Source organism: Pieris napi, chromosome Z (genome assembly GCF_905475465.1).
Source record: "Pieris napi chromosome Z, ilPieNapi1.2, whole genome shotgun sequence".
In the NCBI taxonomy this organism is placed as follows: domain Eukaryota; kingdom Metazoa; phylum Arthropoda; class Insecta; order Lepidoptera; family Pieridae; genus Pieris; species Pieris napi.
Window position 1 is genome coordinate 1,072,044 of NC_062259.1, and position 19,867 is coordinate 1,091,910.

The 19,867-nt window shown below is 33.6% G+C and overlaps 2 protein-coding genes across 2 annotated transcripts; one reads left to right on the plus strand and one right to left on the minus strand.

Annotated features, from left to right (window-relative positions):
• Positions 1–952: 952 nt before the first annotated feature.
• LOC125062159 lies at positions 953–18,023 on the minus strand. Its single transcript, XM_047667838.1, has 7 exons — positions 17,909–18,023; positions 17,267–17,331; positions 15,756–15,897; positions 14,907–15,000; positions 7,357–7,513; positions 3,239–3,361; positions 953–2,320 (listed from the first exon to the last, which is right to left on the minus strand). The coding sequence occupies exons 2-7, from the start codon at positions 17,321–17,323 to the stop codon at positions 2,135–2,137; spliced, it is 759 nt and encodes a 252-aa protein (XP_047523794.1). The 5' UTR covers positions 17,324–17,331; positions 17,909–18,023; the 3' UTR covers positions 953–2,134.
• Positions 3,938–6,356, plus strand: LOC125062158 (differentially expressed in FDCP 8 homolog). The gene has a single exon (XM_047667837.1). It carries the CDS (start codon positions 4,113–4,115, stop codon positions 5,424–5,426), a length of 1,314 nt encoding a protein of 437 aa, XP_047523793.1. The 5' UTR covers positions 3,938–4,112; the 3' UTR covers positions 5,427–6,356.
• Positions 18,024–19,867: the final 1,844 nt, after the last annotated feature.

Genomic DNA, 19,867 nt, shown 5'->3' on the forward strand with positions numbered 1-19,867 from the left:
TCTTACCCAAATTAACCCATGAATATTAAATACCAATTTTTTAAATAGTTTAATCGATTGACCTTTTTATATTGCGACAGTGGCGCGGATTTCGCTCGGTAAAGTAATCTATAACTCCGAAGGTATTGGCATTACGGAAAAAAGTTTAAGAACAAAATTGTTCATAATTAAAAGATCTACACTTCGATGATCGGTAAAATTTAATAAAATTGAATAGTTGGGGAGAAAACGACGAAAAATTGAAAAAAAAGTAAAATTTCTGCCTTGCGGGAGTAATAACTTGAAAAATATTAATGTTATAAAAAAAGTTTCAAATAAAAAAGTTAGTAAATTTAGTTAAGAAAAGAAAAGGTCTCTACAATTTTTCGCCTAACACTAACCATTCTCGAGATATCGAATTAAACGCGTTTCCATCGAAATGACCTTGAGCTGACCTCAGTACAACCCCTCAAATTGGAATTTATGCTCAGAATACACCCCCCTATCGATCCTCAAAATCCCCAAACTGTGTTCGCTCATGTTTATTTAACCCGTTTTTAGCCATAATTTGACTGGACTACATGACCCGTTTCGCCATTGAGTTTTTTTTAATATTTCATAGTTTAGTGTATGTATGCTTATTGTTAAAGAATTGGAGGTCGTATCTCCCAGGGAAAACCCCAACCGGGAGTCAATTCCACAGATCGCTGACAAAAGAAAGAGTCTTGTGACGCAGACCGTGGAAAACTTCCAGCCATGGTGATGCTGATCAAATTTTGAAATACGGCTCGTACGGTGTTGTTTTGGGACCCTCTTTCTTTTACTACATCGGCCCTTGTAAGCGTCGAATATTAAAAAAAATTCTGTGTACTTATGTACACGCGTTAGAAGTTATACTTCTTTGGCGTAACAGGATAAAAATCTTTTTTTTTTTTTTTTTTTCGCCTTATTCTACGTTTGTAGACAAAACGACGCTAACAATAGAAAAAAGGTATTTAATACATTGAAAGTTTTATTATAACGCATTATCTAGTTAAATAAAGTTTATTTTAAATATCACAAAATAAAATGATGACTAAGTACAGGGTTTCTGTGTCGGGTTTTTGTGTCTGTTGACATTCATAAGCATGCTCTAAGAAGCATCTAAATTGAATAAACGTATTTTGATTTTGATTTTGTGACTAATTTTTGCCTAACGCGCCAAAAGAAGTATAACTTCAATATCTTTAAAGCTATAGCTTATAAATATCGAAATTTTCTTATTATAACATAATTTACACGATCCTTTGATTTAAACTCTAGTATAAGAACATTTTGAAGTCATCACGACCGATCCAAGGGCGTCATTCAGACTAGTTCCTACAACATACCATCGAAAACTCTATAATTTTATTATTTCACTATTAGCAACTCTATAATAATACTTATTTTGTAGCAAAAATTTTTCACAGTGCTTCACAGGCGCAATTGAGTGCGTCACAATCCGCAATTTTGTCTGCCATCTGAACTTGAAATACGCTCTAGTTGTCAGACATTATTGTATACTTAATATCGGATAATTATATAATAATAATACTTAAGTCTTTTCTCGTATGTCAAAAATATTGATTATGACATTATCATATTTTGACATACGAGTCACTATAATAATACAATTTATATCTTCCCAAGTTTACAGAATATCCTTACATGTCCTGTAAGGTCACCTTCCATCACAAGTAGAAAATATTCAGCATTACAGAGAATAGCTTTACTAAGAGGCGTAGCGTGGAGGCGGCTAAATTTCTCAATAATAAAAATGTTAGTACAGTGTCAAATTCGTGACGATTTGTGAATCCCTTCTTTATATATTTTGTAGAGACTGATGGCAACGCTCTGACTTGCGGGATTCTCCATATTATTTTATAAGCAGCTAGAACGATTAACAATTCAAGGTTTTTATTTTATTTTAAAACCTCACATGTATAATGCAAAATGATGACTGTTCTTGCTGAAAAGTTCTCTAGAATCTATGTAATGTATAATATACATTGAAATATATGAGGCAACATTTTCTATCGGCCGAAACCCGCGCTATGGCCTATGCCGCCGCATAACACTTGCCCCTAAGGCCTAAGTCCCAATACCCGATAAATAAAGAAACACAAAATCAAATTTACTGCACAATACAAGCAGGATGAAATAATAAAACATTTAGAACGGCGGAAGTGCTTGCAGCCACTTCCAGTTCAGTTCGCTTCTCCTCGGGCTCTTCACTCGAACTTGACACCGTCGTCATTGTCTCTGGATCGTCTATGAGTAAATCTGTGGACGTGTTATCCTCGTTGTATGATAAAAAAAGCTGAAAAAAAAACTCGAATTTATTCGTAAATAATAATTATAAGATATTCTTTTGGGCAATACTCTTCCGAGGTACGTAGGTAGGTAGGATAAAATTTTAAAAATAAATAATATTAATTAATTATCTGTTGTATGTAAGATTGAGAATTTGTTAGTTTGAGAAATTAGGCGCGAGTTTTGACTTATAACTTGATTTTGACAAGAAGCTGTAGTTAGAATATTTTCAGATTTTAATTGGGAATTTGTTATAGTAATTGTTTTCAAATAAACTCTGAATGTTCTATAGTTATTTCAGGTAATTTATTAATTATTAGTTTCAAGAACTTATTGAAACTAAGTTTACAATAATCCAACTTCAGCAATAGTTTTTAATTCATCATTAAATATTTGCAATTCGAATAATAATAATAATTTATTATTAAAAACAATTATTACACTGTCTTATAGAAGCTGGCCACATAAGGATCTTCCTATCTCGTGGGCGAATAGACTTTACCGAGGTATAAGAAAAAAGAACAAAAATTAAGTACCTACTACCTACTTTAAAATCTCAATTCTGATAGAATATTTGCGAATCTAGTTGAATATTTGTGGGTCGGATTGAATATTTGCGAATCAAAGTGATGATTTGAGAATCAAAATGATGATTTGCGAATCTTGTTGAATCTATGCAAATCGGATTGAAAATATTCCAATCCGATAGAACGTTTCCCATTCCCATACCAAATTCCCAATCTGATTCGAGAAGTGTTTAAATGTAACATTTTTTTTTCTCCAGCTGGTTCGAAGGAATATAATAAAACAACAATCTGAGGCCAGTAATGTAATCAAAGGTTTGTTCTTTATACGCAGAGGGATTCACTTTGATAGAGACTCAGGATGTGACATCATCGTACAGATGTTATCTTGTAAAACTCACCTCTTCATTGGAGTCATCATCAGCCATGACCTCAGATTGATCTTGAACTGAGTATGAATACGCATACATCTCGTCGTCTTCGGATACATCTTCGGGTTCGCTGTCATATTCGAAGTAGCGACTCTAAAAAAAACAACTTTTAGTCCGACTTCAAAAGAAAGTTCTTCCAAACAGGATCGTATCGTAACCCAATTTTTATTTAAACAAAAAATTCAAAAAATATCACGAAAAAGATACAGAAATCCAAGGCCTACAAAGATTCGGTAGTTTGAAATGGGAACATTATTTTTGATCAGTTGTCGGTTCCAATATAGCAAAATGTATTTTATTAAAATTGTATCCCTGGAAAACGAACTTGAGACCACTGTATTGTCCTATTGCCAAGTTGCTATTGAGCTGATCAGTATGTACAAGGAACTATTATAAAAAAATCAAAATATTATCCATAGAAAAGTTTACGCCTCATAGGCGGTAGCCGCTATTATGGTATTTTAAAGAACCCGGACTTCAGTGCGAAGGATAATTGACAAGTTTCTTGTTTTCATCACCATCACGAAACAATCACTTTATTCACGAAAAATGTTTCAATTATAAATTTATTTCTATTAGTTTTATCAAATCAGGCTTGCGAGTAACGAAACGCCTGTGACATTGACAAATGGCCTTGACGGATTTAACATTTCTTGCTGTCAACATTATTTCGATTCGACAAAAAAAAAATACCATGTAATTAATGATACATTGAATTAGTCAGTCATCCCGTATTTGTTGCAAACAAAGAAATATGTTACGACGCAGTTGTTTACCTAATGTCCGTTATGTAAATTGACGCATTACATTAAGTGTTTAGTGTTTTATTATAATACCATCAATCATGACAGCAGCCTTGGCTAACGATTCGCCAAAATATCGGAACAGTCTGATATGCTGCAGCCCTCGGAGTGTGGAGGAATCAATATCATCATCTTCCACGTCCGGTTGTGTATCGGCAGACGAGAGCATCGACTCCAATTACATTCCAAAATCAATTGCAAACAAAAAACTTAAAATCCACAGTACAGCGACGCGCGAAGAGATCGAAAAGGCGATAATCCAATGCAAAGAGCTTGTTTTAAGCAGCCCCCAGTGCTCCGATGAACGTAAATGGTTAGTCCGATATTTAGTTGAACTAAGATTACGACTTGAGGACTTAAAAGACTCAGATGGACAAATAAGAAGCAAAGTAACAATTAAAGGACACCATTTTGAGCAACAAACGAATATAAGCAATAGAAAACAGTACTGTGATCATTGTAGTGGTGTTATTTGGAGTATTGTTCAAAGCTCTTACATATGCACTGACTGTGGATATGTGTGCCATTATAAATGTGTTGATGATGTATGTAGAGTGTGTGCCCATGTTGTTATGACAGAAAAAGGGCAGTTTGAAATGCATATTTGCCCGGAAAAGGGACTCGCCGCCCAAGATTATAAGTGTGCTGAGTGCCAAACAACACTTACATTTAAAGACTCGTGGAATGAGCCTAGATTGTGTGACTACACAGGCATGTATTTCTGTACTACATGTCATTGGAATGATCTATTGGCTATACCTGCAAGAGTTATACATAATTGGGATTGGGACAAGCGAAGTGTATCTCGGATTGCTTATCAAATGCTGTCTATATCTTGGACGCGGCCATATGTAGATGTTGAGAATGTTAATTGCAAATTGTTTAGCTTCATAGCTGAACTGGAATGGGTGCACAAAATGCGCAAAGACCTTGAATGGATGAAGAGATATTTATGTGCTTGTCCTGAAGGTACAAGTCTCCTGTCACCACTATTTGTACAACTTGGAGATGTGAATAAGAAGTACAGTATGTCCCACTTACAAGCGATCAATGATGGAAGTTTAGAAACACAGCTGACTGAGTTGACAGAGATTTGTAGAGCTCATATAACAAAGTGTCCATTATGTTCCGGTAAAGGTTATTTATGTGAAGTGTGCAGCAATAATGAGGTTATATATCCCTTTGATAGTGGGGCAATAATGTGTGATAGATGCAACTCGATGTACCATCAGGTTTGTTGGCTTCGTAAAGCTCAGAAATGCTTGAAATGCGTACGTATTGATGAAAGGAAGAAACTTGTAGAAGACGATGTTGATGCAAATTTGGAGTATGATATTGATAAGTTTGTTCAGTAGTTATGGCTATCAATTATGACTAATAAATTAACAATTCAGTTTTGATTCATAAATATTGATTATTTTGGATTCGGCTACCTCATTTGTTAAATTTATTGTTATAAATGTAGAAATTATTAATAGTTTATCAGTCATCACCAATAACCTCATTTTAGTTTACATATCTTATATTTCAAAATAGTTTGTCTAGTTCAAGGACTTGTTTTTGTAACGTTGGGACACAAAAATTAACAATTACACTTTATAAACATTTTAAGAGACAACGAAATTGTATTTTTAATTAGAATTTGAATAATAATACTTCAATTCAATTCATCTGGCTAACAGCGATTTTATCTTCTCACTGTTTAATAAAAATTTCTAGAATGTTGTATAAGATGTTAAGGATTTACAATGCAATATAAAGAATGCAACGTGATCGAATGTTTCTCATATGATATATTTCTGCATACTTTTGTCTTTTGAATTCAAAAATGCTTAAGCAATTGGTGCTGTTAGCATAAGCTGTGTTTGTTTTTAAGCCTAATGCATTCACGCACTTTGATAAAACTATTGTAACATATTAGATTTATTCGTGGGGTAATAGTGTTGAAATGCCTTCATTTTGGCAGCCCCTCGCTGACTAAGGTGATAAGCACTTGAGATGTAAGCAATTGATGCAAAGTGCCACATTAAATTTAGTGTAATGAACGCTTTAATAAATGTAACATTATTTGACTAACATACATTTTAATTTAAACGTTTGAAAGGGACTTTGTTTAGGTAAGAATTTTATCTTGATTTTGGTGATACATTATGTACTATCATAATCGTGTCTTAAATAACAATATACTAACACATTAAAAGCAAAAAACTTAATGGCTTTTCTTTGTATGTATACAATTTGACAATAAGTTATTGCTATTTGACAAATATTAAACATGAAGAATATTATGTGTTTTATTTATTAATTAAAACAAACTAGTGGTGCTACCTTTTTAGGTCTCAGATTTCTGTATCTGTTTCATGATCATTTGTCAATCTAATAGGCAAGTAGGTGATCGGCCTTCTGTGACTGACACACGCCATCGACGTTTTGGGTCTAAGGCAAGCCGGTTTCCTCACAATGTTTCACCTTCAGTCTTCCTTCACCGTTCGAGCGAATATTAAATGTTCGATACGACCTCGGTGTTGAAACACTCGCTCGCTTTATTTATTAACACTTCGTTGTATATGAGATGATTCAAATAATTATGCATTTCTAACATTTAAAACCAAACGGGCGTTCCAACTCTTGTTTCTGCCCTTAGATTTCTGTATCTTAATCTTTCTAAAAGGCAAGTAGGTGATCAGCCTTTAGTCCCTGGCACTCGGTTCTGTGGCCGGTTTCCTTACCATGTTTTTCACGGGTTCACAGGCACGTTATTGAGAGGGCGAGAAATAAATTAAAAAAACCTTAATCTGGGCCAATATTTTAAAATAGGTACAATAAAATATAACTTCGTAATCAAAATAAAGTATTTTTTAATAAAATAGATTTTTAATTCTAAATTATTTTGAACAACCTTCAAAAAATTTATGAGTTTGAGCTTGAAATAAAATATTTGGAGTACGATTTATTTTTGCTTGTGTGTGTGTCCACAAAGTTCTCGATCACAACGTCAGATCGAGATATTACGTATTATTCCTACTCGTATATTTATGTACAGTCAAAATCTGTTATAACGACAACGAAGGGACTGCTCATATTTGGTCGTAAAAACCAATAGACCGAACAGCCGATGACGTTGTTATAAAGTACCAAATACAATAGAATTCAGCCGGGACCTTTGATTTTGGTCAATGTATATAACCGGTATGTTGTTTTAAACTACGTCGTGTTTATGCATACCACGATTTTGATAAAAAATTCAGTAAAAAAAATTACGTAGTACCTATATTTTCAACTTACCTGACAATCCAGGCACCTGCAACTCTCCCTATAGGTGCAGGTGGTCAGAACGTTCTCCAGGTGCTGCAGGTACTGCACGTTACTCTGTCTCTTACGCCGTGTAAGAGATGAGAGAAAAGAGAGGAACTTGCGACGTGGTTTGTCTTTCTCAAGATCACTGGAATTAAAAAACAATTAAATTCGTACTGAATTTTTCCGAACCAATTCGACTTACAGTACAAATTCTTAAAAGGCCGACAACGCAATTCAACGCATTCCATGGGCGGTGTCACTTAACTGGTCAGCCTTTTGAACCCCAGTGATGCCAACTTCTAAAAAATATTCCTAGGACCAACAAAAGTTGGACACTCGGTTTGAGACGTAATATTAAATATGCATCTCTAAACGAAATTAATTTCATATTTGATATTTCATATAGTTTCACATAGTTTATATTGGTCTTGTTTGTTGGTTGGGTGATATATAAATAGAATCGTGCGTTTTCGTAGGGAAAAAATCTCGTATATAATACGCCCTAAATAAATTTTGTAAAAGACAAGACATCTTAATAATAATAATCAGTGGCGCTATAACCTTTTAGGTCTAGGTCTCAGATTTCTGAATCTGTTTCATGATCATTTTGCAATCCAATAGACTAGTAGGTGATCAGCCTCCTGTGCCTGACACACGCCGTCGACTTTTTGGGTGAAAGACATGTCGGTTTCCTCACGATGTTTTCCTTCACCGTTCGAGCAAATTTTAAATGCGCACATAGAAAGAAAGTCCATTGGTGCACGGGGATCGACCCTACGATCTCAGGGGTGGTGACGCTGAAGCCACTAGGCCAACAATGCTCATCCCAAGACATCTTAATTCTGTGATGTGATTCCTTGGCTCCATAAAGTCAAAATAACTTTATTCGTATAGGTAACCGTACACTTATTAACTCCAACAGAAAATATGTTAAATTGATTCTAAATTAACATTTACTACCAGTTCGCAAGTCAAGTGCGTAGAAGCAAGAAAAACTGGCAAGAAACTCTCCGCCACTCTTTTTAATCGCTATGTTTTGAGTTTATTAACCAGATAGTGTCATAATATTGTTTTTTTTTTTTAAAGACAATTCACACCAATTGACCTAGTCCCATGCTAAGCTGGTGAAGCTTGTGTTATGGGTACTAGGCAACGGATATACACACATATTATAGATAGATAGACATATAAATACATATTTAAACACCCAAGACCTAAGCACAACACCAAATGCTCATCACATCGATGTTTGTCTCAGCCGGGGATCGAACCCGGGACCCATGGATTCGCAGTCAGGGGTACTAACCACTAGGCCAATGAGTCGTCCTTCTCCGAATTTCTTAAACTTAAGATGTAATGTTATTTATAAGGTCTAATAAGTTTTTCTCTCTGTTGTTATATTTTCGTATCGTTTTTGTATAAATTGTATTTTTTTCGTGTTTTCTGTACTTTTAGTTTATTTATTTATTAGTCCTAAAACAACATATATGTATAAAACAGAAGAAAAATCGCACACTTGGAGGCAAAGTAAACATATTACGACTACACTTATATTCTATCCTTTTCTATTATTAACACTTAACAGTTACTTACATTTAAGAACCCTTAAATAAGTCAAGTTAGTTATCACTACATAGTATAAAACAAAGTCGCATTTCTCTGTCCCTATTTCCCTTTGAATGCTTAAATCTTTGAAACTACACAACGGATTTTGATGCGGTTTTTAATAGATAGAGTGATTCAAGAGGAAGGTTTATATGTATAATAACATCCATTAAATAGTGGAGAAGTACTGTTATTTTTGAGGTTTCTAATGTGATGTCGTAAATAATTACATTTTTTCCGCTTACATTGCAAACGCAGGCTGAACCCTACGAGTTTTATCAAAATAATGTACTAAGTATTGTACACATTGAAAAGGTCTACAGAAAAGTCCGTGATGGTATATGTCTATCTCTTATGGATAACCCACAATAACTTTTTTTTGTCATTTACTTTTTACGACAAATAATGGCTAATTTTCGAAGCGATTTTAACCAATACAGCATTAATCCTTAACCAATTAAATACCTTGAATACATTGTTCATTTAATATAGATCTATATGGCCCTTTACACCGTATGATTTAAGTGAATTTTTTCGAAGATATTACAGATTTAAAAGTTGCGGGACGTAGCGTTTGCGGCGGTACCGGCCGGCCGCACAGTTTTTCTGTAGTGTATTTAGTATCAGCATTGCACCCGTGCGAAGCCGGGGCGGGTCGCTAGTTAGTTATAAGCCCATGTTTTAAACTATTAAAGTTGACACCCAAACAAAGAGTTTCATTTATTTGAACTTTACTCCAACAACCGCCACCGAACTTATCAAGGAAACAATTATACACAAGCAAACAGCAAAAAAACAAAAACTAAGTAGAAACTTAAACCTCAAAAAGACACTCTTACACACAAAATAGGAAGATTGTTGTAAAATATATTAATATTAGTATTTAATCCGCCCAAAAAAAACAATTATTCTTATTTTTAACATTTAATTTAATCTTAATATATATAAATCACGTGTCACGTTGTTTGTCCGCTATGGACTCCTAAACTACTTAACCGATTTCAATCAAATTTGCACACCGTGAGCAGTTTGATCTAACTTAAAAGATAGGATAGCTTACATCTTTCGATACCTCCCACGTAAGTTGTTGTATCTCCAAAACTGCAATTTTACAGTAGAGCGTTTCAAAGATTCAAATTAACCCAAAATCTGCATTTATTGTTGCATCTTTTTAAAATTTCGTATTTAATGTGATATAATTAGTCTTCTTAACTACGTTAAAAGAAATTTTAAGTAATATGTCTATTTGCGGAGATATTGTTCATACAACATTTTACTCCGGAGTAGAAGCTATGCCAGATGTTGCATCTGATACTAACAACATTATACCGCGGCGCCCAGATAGCATCACTTGTGGTATATGATAGTTACAACTGTATACTTTGAAAAACATAAGTCTTACTCTGTTGTATGTGGTAATTATATTTATATTAGGTACAGAATTCAAATGTACAATTTGAAGGTGATTAATTTTTTAGGTTAATAAATAAAAAAGAAATGTTATTAAGGTTAATTTTTTTTATTAGAAACAACATCAGTGTTAAAAAGCTAATCAGAAAATCTTTGAAAATAAAATAGTGAGCTTTTAAAACTTAATTCAATTACTTCTTCTTTTGCTGAATAATCAAAAACGTTTTAACACATAACAATCATACAAAAGACTTTTTAATACAAAGTTTTAGAATAGGTAACGTTACAAACTCTTCTTAAGAACTAATCAAATAGAATTACAAAAATCAACATCACTATAAAAAATAAAAATATGAACTAAATTAATCATTTATATGAGATCAGCTTAAAATCAAAGTAGTAATTTGGAAACTATTTATAATTTTTGGCATGTACCTACTTATTGGTTTATAATAATGATAAAGAAATTTTAAAATAAAAACAATTGTGTTAATTGTCAACCTAACAAACCTAAAATTAGCTTTTATGGGAGCCTTAAAACAATGTAAAACAAATAAATATTATTTTTATGAGATCAATATTAAAACCTGAGATGCTTAATCAAAGGCAATATAGAAAAAAGAAAAGTAAACGGAATATTTGGAAAAGACTAATGTCTATTCTGAATCAGAAAATTCAGCGTCATTATTAACGCCAACAACGAAAGATAAATGCCTGAAAAAGTCGTGATACGTAGCTGGAATAATTTCAGTATGACACAGGTTCATTAAGTCATCATATTTTGCCTTAGTTATGGGAAGACGGTTGGAATACAAGGGGCATAGCTCAGCCATACTATTCCTTTGGCGTCTACGGGTATTGGTATTAAGAGCAATTGTCATAGCATTACTGTCTGCCAAATCGTATCGATACATAATTTTAAAAGGATCTTCTGCACATACACTTACTTCTTTTATTTTATTCCATCTAACTACGTTCCCATTTACATTTTTAGACCAATTACGTCCAATCAAAAGTGTTTTATAGTTTAAAAAATCTGTATGCTTCATTTCTATGACGTTATATGGTTTGCCCTCCTGTTTCGCCCATCGAACCAAGCTAAACCATTCAAAGGGTGTATAAATAAGTTTATTTTTGGACGAACGTTCTATTAGAGCATGTACGCTATCACCTTCTGCCTGGGTGTGACCTTTTTCAAGAAATGTATGTTTGATAGTAATATTAAGCTTATGAGCAATATAAACATAAAACGCAAACACAATACGATTGCGATTCTGACCGGCACAATTGTCAGACCAGAATCTAAATTCTTTTGCACCTTGTTCATGCATTTTATGTATAAAATGAGAAAGACAGCCTGATACCTCATTAGAACCACGTTTGGCTTCTCCCTCGTGCCACATATAACAATGACCCTCTTTATTTGCTAAATCAAACAAAGTAAAATTAAAGACGGACAGCTTCCGTTTGTAATATAAAATACTCAATTGGCCATGGGGTGCATTGAGAATCTTTTGAAAATCAAAAGTACCAGCAATTATTTTACCTTCAGAAGATTTGCTTTCTTCTTTGTCAGACTTCATAAGCTGACGGGATAACTTCTTGTTAGTGACGTGAATTTCATGATCGATGACTTGCAGTTCTGTTGGACCGTTAATATTTCTGAAGATGTGACACTGATCGCACTGATCTTTCTTAGGAATATGAAAACTGAGCTTAAAGTTTTCATTTACAATGTCTCGATATAGACGTTCGGATTTAGCTTTCTCTTCATATATATTAGATTGAAGCCACTCATTATACATTTCAAATAATTTATGAAAATTTAAATCTCCATCCAAATATAACTTATTTGACCTTTGCCTAGTAAAATGTGACTCAACTGGCTGCAAACTCTTGATATGGTCACACACACTGGTTATAACAGACTCTGTCTTTTTTACAGGGTGGTTTGAGTGTTTTCCTCTTTGATCTGGAATTAATACTCCAGTAGTCGTAGCCATCTTTTCTAGGGCCTTATTAATAACCTGATCACTGACGGAAATAGTGCTTAAGAAATGTTTTTTGCATACATCCACATAATTATCTTCACCATGATCTACTGGCAATGAGTACTTTAACGTGTACTTTCGTCTTGAAGTGGTATCTGTGTAGACCCTGCGTTTATTTTGCTTTTTTACTAAGCTGGCTATAAACATCCATTGTTTTTCTCGATTGCCCAAATTCCAAAAACTCTTAAATATCTTTTGTCTTTTTCCTTCACTTAATTTATCAAAACACTTCTTGCGGCATTGACATGGCGGCCCCATCTTTCTCTTTGCTTGAATTTTACCATTTCTTGACATGTACTCTTTTCCCATATTACGTAAATTCTTTCTCTTAGTGTCTATCCATTCATTAAAATGTCTTTTTCTTATATTACCTTTATCTTTCCTTAGTTGACGACGGCGATCGCTTGTGCTAGGACTATTATTCGAAATAACTGACAGCGGACTATAATTGTTAATTGTTGTATACGTTGAGCAGCTAGACAGATAACCTGGTGATGGTACGGGCAAAATATCAAAAGTTGATAAGTTTTCCTTTTGTATATAATAAGGGCAGAAATCATTATCACAGTCGTAGTCCAAGTGGTTGGTACCACAAGAAGGTGAAGGGTGCGATGTTTCGAGATTTGCAGTATCAGAATCGGAAGCAACTTCTAGGTTATTATCAAATATATCTGCATCAATTATGTTTGCTAGCTCATTAATATCCGACTCATTAAAGCTTATTGGTAATGGAGACTGAAAGCATAATAATGTTTTGTATAATTAATGATCAGCAGATTTAGGCAATCGAACCTGAGACCTCGGCGTGCTAATACAATGCACTAGGTATGCATCTGGCTATTGAGACAGTCCCTACTAACCATTTAAAGATCGACTTTTGAACTGATGACTTGACTTACAACGTAAATTTTAAGTAAAAAAAAAGTAAATCCAACGTAAAATATAGCATTTCACTATACAACTACATTTTGATGAACGATTTCCGAAGTAAAACGATGTATTTATTAGATACAACAAAATGTTTAACTTCAACGAAGACGTAAAACATTGTATGTATTACATACAACATTTTCGATGAACGCTCACCGGCGTATATTGTTGTAAGTAATCTATACAATAGTTTAGGTTGGGGCCACCATGAAAAGTGTTAGTAATCTAATTCATGCGACTAAAATAATACAAAAAGAAACTTACCATTCTTATTTTGTAGGTTTGAATCAGAGTAACTGTTTAATTCTATTTCATTTAATGAAATATTGTCCTTTTCAATGGGTGTATCGGAGTTGTTATTTTGTATATTCGAATTATTGAGCAAATCACATATTCGACGCCCTCTTGATAATATAATACTTGCACGTTTCATTATAACAAATAACAAGTAAACTAATTACGTCAATGAATCATCAAATAATATATGCGATGGCAACGGGCATGCGGCTGGTTGAAAGTCCGGCGTGGTCTGTTGTATGTAACCGATACGAGGCGCGAGCGCGTGATTCTACCCACCGCGCGCCCCGCGTACACAAATGCATAGGCATATACATTGGTCTACTCCGTTCGCGTTTGAAAATTACAACATTATGCGTCTGACAAATCCTTTAAAAATAGTGTTTTTGTTGTTTTTTTACTTTGAATGGATATAATGATCCATATTAGGATGTTTTTCAGCAAAAAAGCAAAATAGCATTTTTGTGGCATACAACAACTTACGTGGGAGGTATCGCTTTGTTTATACCCGCAATATTATTTTATTGCAAATTATTTGTTTATTATTTGATAGTCACAATTCTAACAGATGGCGCTGTGTTGAAAGTACCAACGTTTCACTTAAGCTACAATTTAATGGCATAGCAACCAAAAAGCATGGTGGTCCCCATGACTGGTGTTGTCCTACCGTTTCGTTGGAAGAGTTTACCACTATGTACAATAGAACCTTATAAAATCTTAGTCACAGCAACGCTTGGCCGAGTCTGCTAGTTTACTATAAATCTTTACACAAGACTTCATTATTTACACTTCTAACTTTTACTAATATTATTATTTGTTTTTCTACTAAGTATTATTACATTCCCTTTCTTTCTTTTTTTGTGACGTTCTCTCAATTTCGTGTGAGGCACAAACTAACTGTTGTGGTCTCTGGCAGAATGACCAGCACTGTAGAACAGTCTGCTCCTCAGCATAATGCTGAGCCAGGGCCAATTACAATAACAGCACACACGCATTACACACTTGAAACGAACCGAATGGGAAATGGGAATTTTTATTACATTTTTCATTATATTTTTTTCTTTGATTATTGTTATTTTGTGTGTTTATGTGTGTGTGTTTTTGTAAGGAATAAATGTTATGTCTATGTCTAATTTTTGTTTCGGCAAGGCCCTGAACAATTAAAAGTAGCAGATAAACGCCGTATAGAAGACTCTTAGTTCTAGTAACTCTAGGATACTAATAAAAGAAAAATTATAACCTTACCTCTCTTGTGACATATTCAAAAGAGCAGGATCAATGTCAGAAGTCGCTTCATCATGTCTGTTCAATCTTTTCTTCACGCCTGTGTCGAAGTTCACTGTAAAATAGCGGCCTATAGGTTTCTACTTCACATTCATTACGAAGGAGGGGTTGAGAGTAGTTTTTGAAGTTATTCTTTTGGCGCGTTAGGGAAAAATGAGAGTAAATTTTTACGAGGCGCGCACAAAAAACCGACAGCCTGAAGTTAGCTATAGTCAACAATTTAGTTTTTCGAAGTTCCTTATCGCGCGTTGTGAAAGGGGGCTAGACGGAAAAAATTCTTAAGAAAAGTTGTCACGACACTTTTTTGCTATTTGCTATTGTAATACACCGGTTCTCGTACGATCACCGAAGTTAAGCAACGTCGGGCGAGGTCAGTACTTGGATGGGTGACCGCCTGGGAACACCTCGTGATGTTGGCTTTTTTTTTTCGTCGTAAGATTGGTGTCGAGAAAATCTATCATACTGTTATGATACCAATTAACATATAAATTAATCGAAAGGAATTTCGTTCCATCCGGGTGTCCCTTGACACCTCTAAAGTATTTTTTCTATTGTAAGTATCGTGTTTTCTACAAACATAGAATAACATTTTTATGTTACGCCAAAGAATTATAACTTCTAACGCATGTACATAAGCATACACGTTTGTTTATTTAAAAATGAATCTCAATTTTGGGAGTTGGCGGGACTTTTGGAGTGAGGAAGATGTAGTGTTCTTCTATTTAACCCAACCTTAACCCTAACCAAGAAAGTGTATTTTTGTAAATTTATTTATTCACATAAAAACATCGAACAAAAATATTGACTTACCATTTATATCAGACCCGTAGCACCAGCCGGATTGATTACAATTGGGGCTCTCGTTACCCTGGTCCTTCCACAGCTGTTCATCATTTTGACACAACGTCTCTGTGGAAGTGTTTCCACTGTCGTAGGTCTCTGGGTCTAAGACCTGGAAATATTCATTCATATACAAAAGCAGTATTAGTAACTTGAGCTCACTCTCATCCTGGAGGGAGAAGCACGTGCACGTGTTGTTCGCTCTGAAGTCTGAACCGAAGTTCCGAACCGAACAGTCCGAAATATCCTTCAGTTCGTTTGAAATTGAATCAGTCGTTCGATTGAACGGGAACGATCCCTAATCGCTGGTTATCCTTAAAGGACAACCGAAACGCGATATCCAACTATCATACACATACTATAGTTTCCGCAGTAATATCCTTAAAAGGAATTTTTTCCGGCCAGTGTGTGCGTCTGTCTATCATAGTCAGGCAATACCTGAATCCTTCTGACGTCATTGGAAGAGGTCCAACGAGATCTGTGTGCACGTGTTCAAATCTACCACAAGATGGAAAAGCTTGCACGGCTGAATTAGTGTGTCTAACTACTTTAGTGCGTCAACATGCTAAACAGTTCTTAGACCCAATGTCACGATTCATACATGGCCAAAAAAGCATTTTTCTAGATGAGCTGGTATGTCTGAATGTCCTGTATATTGTGTCAAAAGCTAATCTTCGAAAATGCTTAGGTAAGTACGGCCTAATGTTCGTCGATATTTCGCAGAAAATAGGTTTGCTACACATGGGCATAACTATTTTCTTGAATTGAGTTCGCCCTATTAACGTCATTGATGATGTGTGAGAGCTCCTCATCCGCACCTTGAGCGTCTGAAAACTCCCCATAATTAATAGAGGTAAGACAGTGTATCGACTCTATCCGTGATAAGGAATCTGCTACCACGTTTTCGGAACCTGTAATATGTCTAATGTCGGTAGTATAGGTCGGTTATCGCTGGCGCGTTCATAGTACTCACACTAATGCAATTTCACTATACAGTATGTTTAAAAATATGACTTTTTTGCCAAGCTATATTTAGTCTACTCTGGATTTAAGGTTGGGTGGGTTGTCAATAAATAAAAATGTTTCAAATATATATAAATATTATGTGCATACGAGGGTGGATCCAAAAGTTCTAAGCACGACCAAGAACGTAAAAGAGTAGTTTGTATTTTTCGACATAAGCTCCTACACAACTAGCTCAAAACACTTCACTTTTACTTCACTAACAATTCATTCAATACTAACTAATAATAACTGCTCGAGCAGTCCGTGTATTGCGAATATGAATGTAGTATGGAAACTGCAGATCGCCGTGCGACGACCGCATATTGCAGTCGGTCTTGACTCTTGACTGCAACATGCGGTCCGTCTATGGCCCGCTTAACACGTACCTATTTAAATCATATTACAATACATAATAATAATTAAATACAGATAAATAGAACACACACAATAATGCTATGAATAATTAAATTACCCACCTGATAGTGAGCCCTGGTACCCAAGAAGAATACCGCGCTAGAGTTGGTATTCGCCATGTTTAATTCTAAAAAATATACAGCGATTTTGAAATAACTTAGAGGCAGGCATGATCTTTTTAAAGTGCAATTAAATATATTTTGATATTTTTATTAATGTTCGCGTATTATTTTTTCTATAAAAAACTGTAGATATCTGTAAAAAATCGTAGCACAGAAACATAATATCATATCAAATAATCTTCCCGCGAAAACTAGTCAGAGAAACGTCAAGTGTCACTGCTTTTTTGCATATGTCATAATGAAAAACTTAAAAAAAATATTATTTGAAAAAAACATTAATAGGAAATTTTATAGTATTATTTAAATTAACAGAGAACTGATATTACTTAAAATAAAAATTATATAACGTTTATAAGTCAGCCTTGTTCTGCAATAAGATTTATAGTACCTATAATTAAAATATTTTTTTTATCCAAAGATGGTTTACTATTGACATTCGTTTGTTTACTATTTGTTAACTAACAATATGTTTTAACAATCGTTAATTTGTTCAAATTAAAAATTATCGATTTAATACACGTTTTTATACGTAATCAAACAAACGTAATATATTCGGAAAAAACGCGGGAAGATTTTACTTACATAATTTCATAGACAAAGACACTTTGAAAATTCGTATTTCCTTATTAGTTTAATATTAATTTATCTGTTTGCAAATTTCACTATCACCTGTTTTGATCGTATTTTAACAGACTATGAGTATATTATTTTGACAATGTTGACGCATGCGCCATTCATAGTTGCCGTTCTATAATATATAGTAAAGCAAGTATTTACAATATAAAAAGCAGTATATATTTTAAATTTATGTAATTATAAATATGTAGTAATAGTAACAATAATTTGTAATGTATCAATTTCAATCAAAACATTTGAAGTTTTAGTAGTTTCTACACATCCTACTAGATGGCGTTACAATAAAATTGAAATAGTTTACATAATATTTTTAATTGTTATTAACTGCCAGAATTTAGACTAATGTTTTTTAATGTTAATTGTCATTGAGTCAATTATTCATTTGTTTCTATTTCCTATACTAATACTATAATAATTTTATGTAGATTTTGAATATAGGAATAGTTGTATATAAGCATTAGAGGAATATTAAATTTGTTATAAGCAAAGTATAATTCTGAAGTTTTAAGCGTTCTTATATATATCGACGTAGGAAAGCATATTTGCTGTAAGTAGACAAAATACCTAAAGTGACTTTTTACTGCCATTAGAATCAGAAAAAAAACCGCATCGAATGTCCCGGGTCCTGTGTTTCTACGATGAAAAAAAAATCACATACGCCGTTGAAAACGCTCGTACTTATATTTTTTTTAGCAAGATTAAATGCTGTATGTAGACCAAAATCCAGTAATTTTAGACAATTTGTACTTACAGCAAAAGAAAAACTGCATTTTTTTCTTTACAAATACTTACTTCTTTTGGTCGCCTATCTCCATTTCGATTTCAATCAGTCTTTATATCTGGCATTTCTCCGATTCATAAATAGTCAGCAACCTACTCTTAAAAGCTTTCTAACTGTCAGGGGGCTTGATCAGTAAATCAGTTACCTGCTGAATAGCCTCTTTACCCAGTTTTGACACAACAATCTGGAACTGAGCTTCATCAGCAATCTTTTGAGGACCTAGTACCGCTTCCGCTCTGATGAACCATACTCTTAGCTGGTAAGTCCAAAACTCGGGGCTAGTGACAGTATATATTTTAAATTTATGTAATTATAAATATGTAGTAATAGTAACAATAATTTGTAATGTATCAATTTCAATCAAAACATTTGAAGTTTTAGTAGTTTCTACACATCCTACTAGATGGCGTTACAATAAAATTGAAATAGTTTACATAATATTTTTAATTGTTATTAACTGCCAGAATTTAGACTAATGTTTTTTAATGTTAATTGTTATTGTGTCAATTATTCATTTTTTTATATTTCCTATACTAATACTATAATAATTTTATGTAGATTTTGAATATAGGAATAGTTGTATATAAGCATTAGAGGAATATTAAATTTGTTATAAGCAAGCATAATTCTATAACTTTAAGCGTTCCTATATATATATAATATATATAGCCGTTGGTATACTTATTTAAAATAAATAGATTAAATTATCATTATGATGAAATAATTTCCATTTTTTTATAGTTGTCATGATAATTTGTATTTCTGGCTCTGTTACATTGTAATTTAATATATACGTAGTGTCTCTTTATTCAAGCGCAATACTAAAAACACGCAATACGACAACCACGTGAGCAAGCTTGCGTGACTAACAAGTATACAGTAGCCATGCTAAGTTGGCCTTTTGGATTTAGGCCTCAAAAATATTTTTATCGAAAATTGAGTTTGTTTCGTGACCCAAATAGACATATAAATTCATAAATTTACTTGTTTTCAAGAGTTTTGGATCCTTTCGTTTTTTCAATAGTAATTGATTTAATATATACATAATATAATATAATAATTTTTCTAAAAAGGTAACCAAATATACACAGATTTTAGTACTTTTTAAATTCTGTTAAACACTC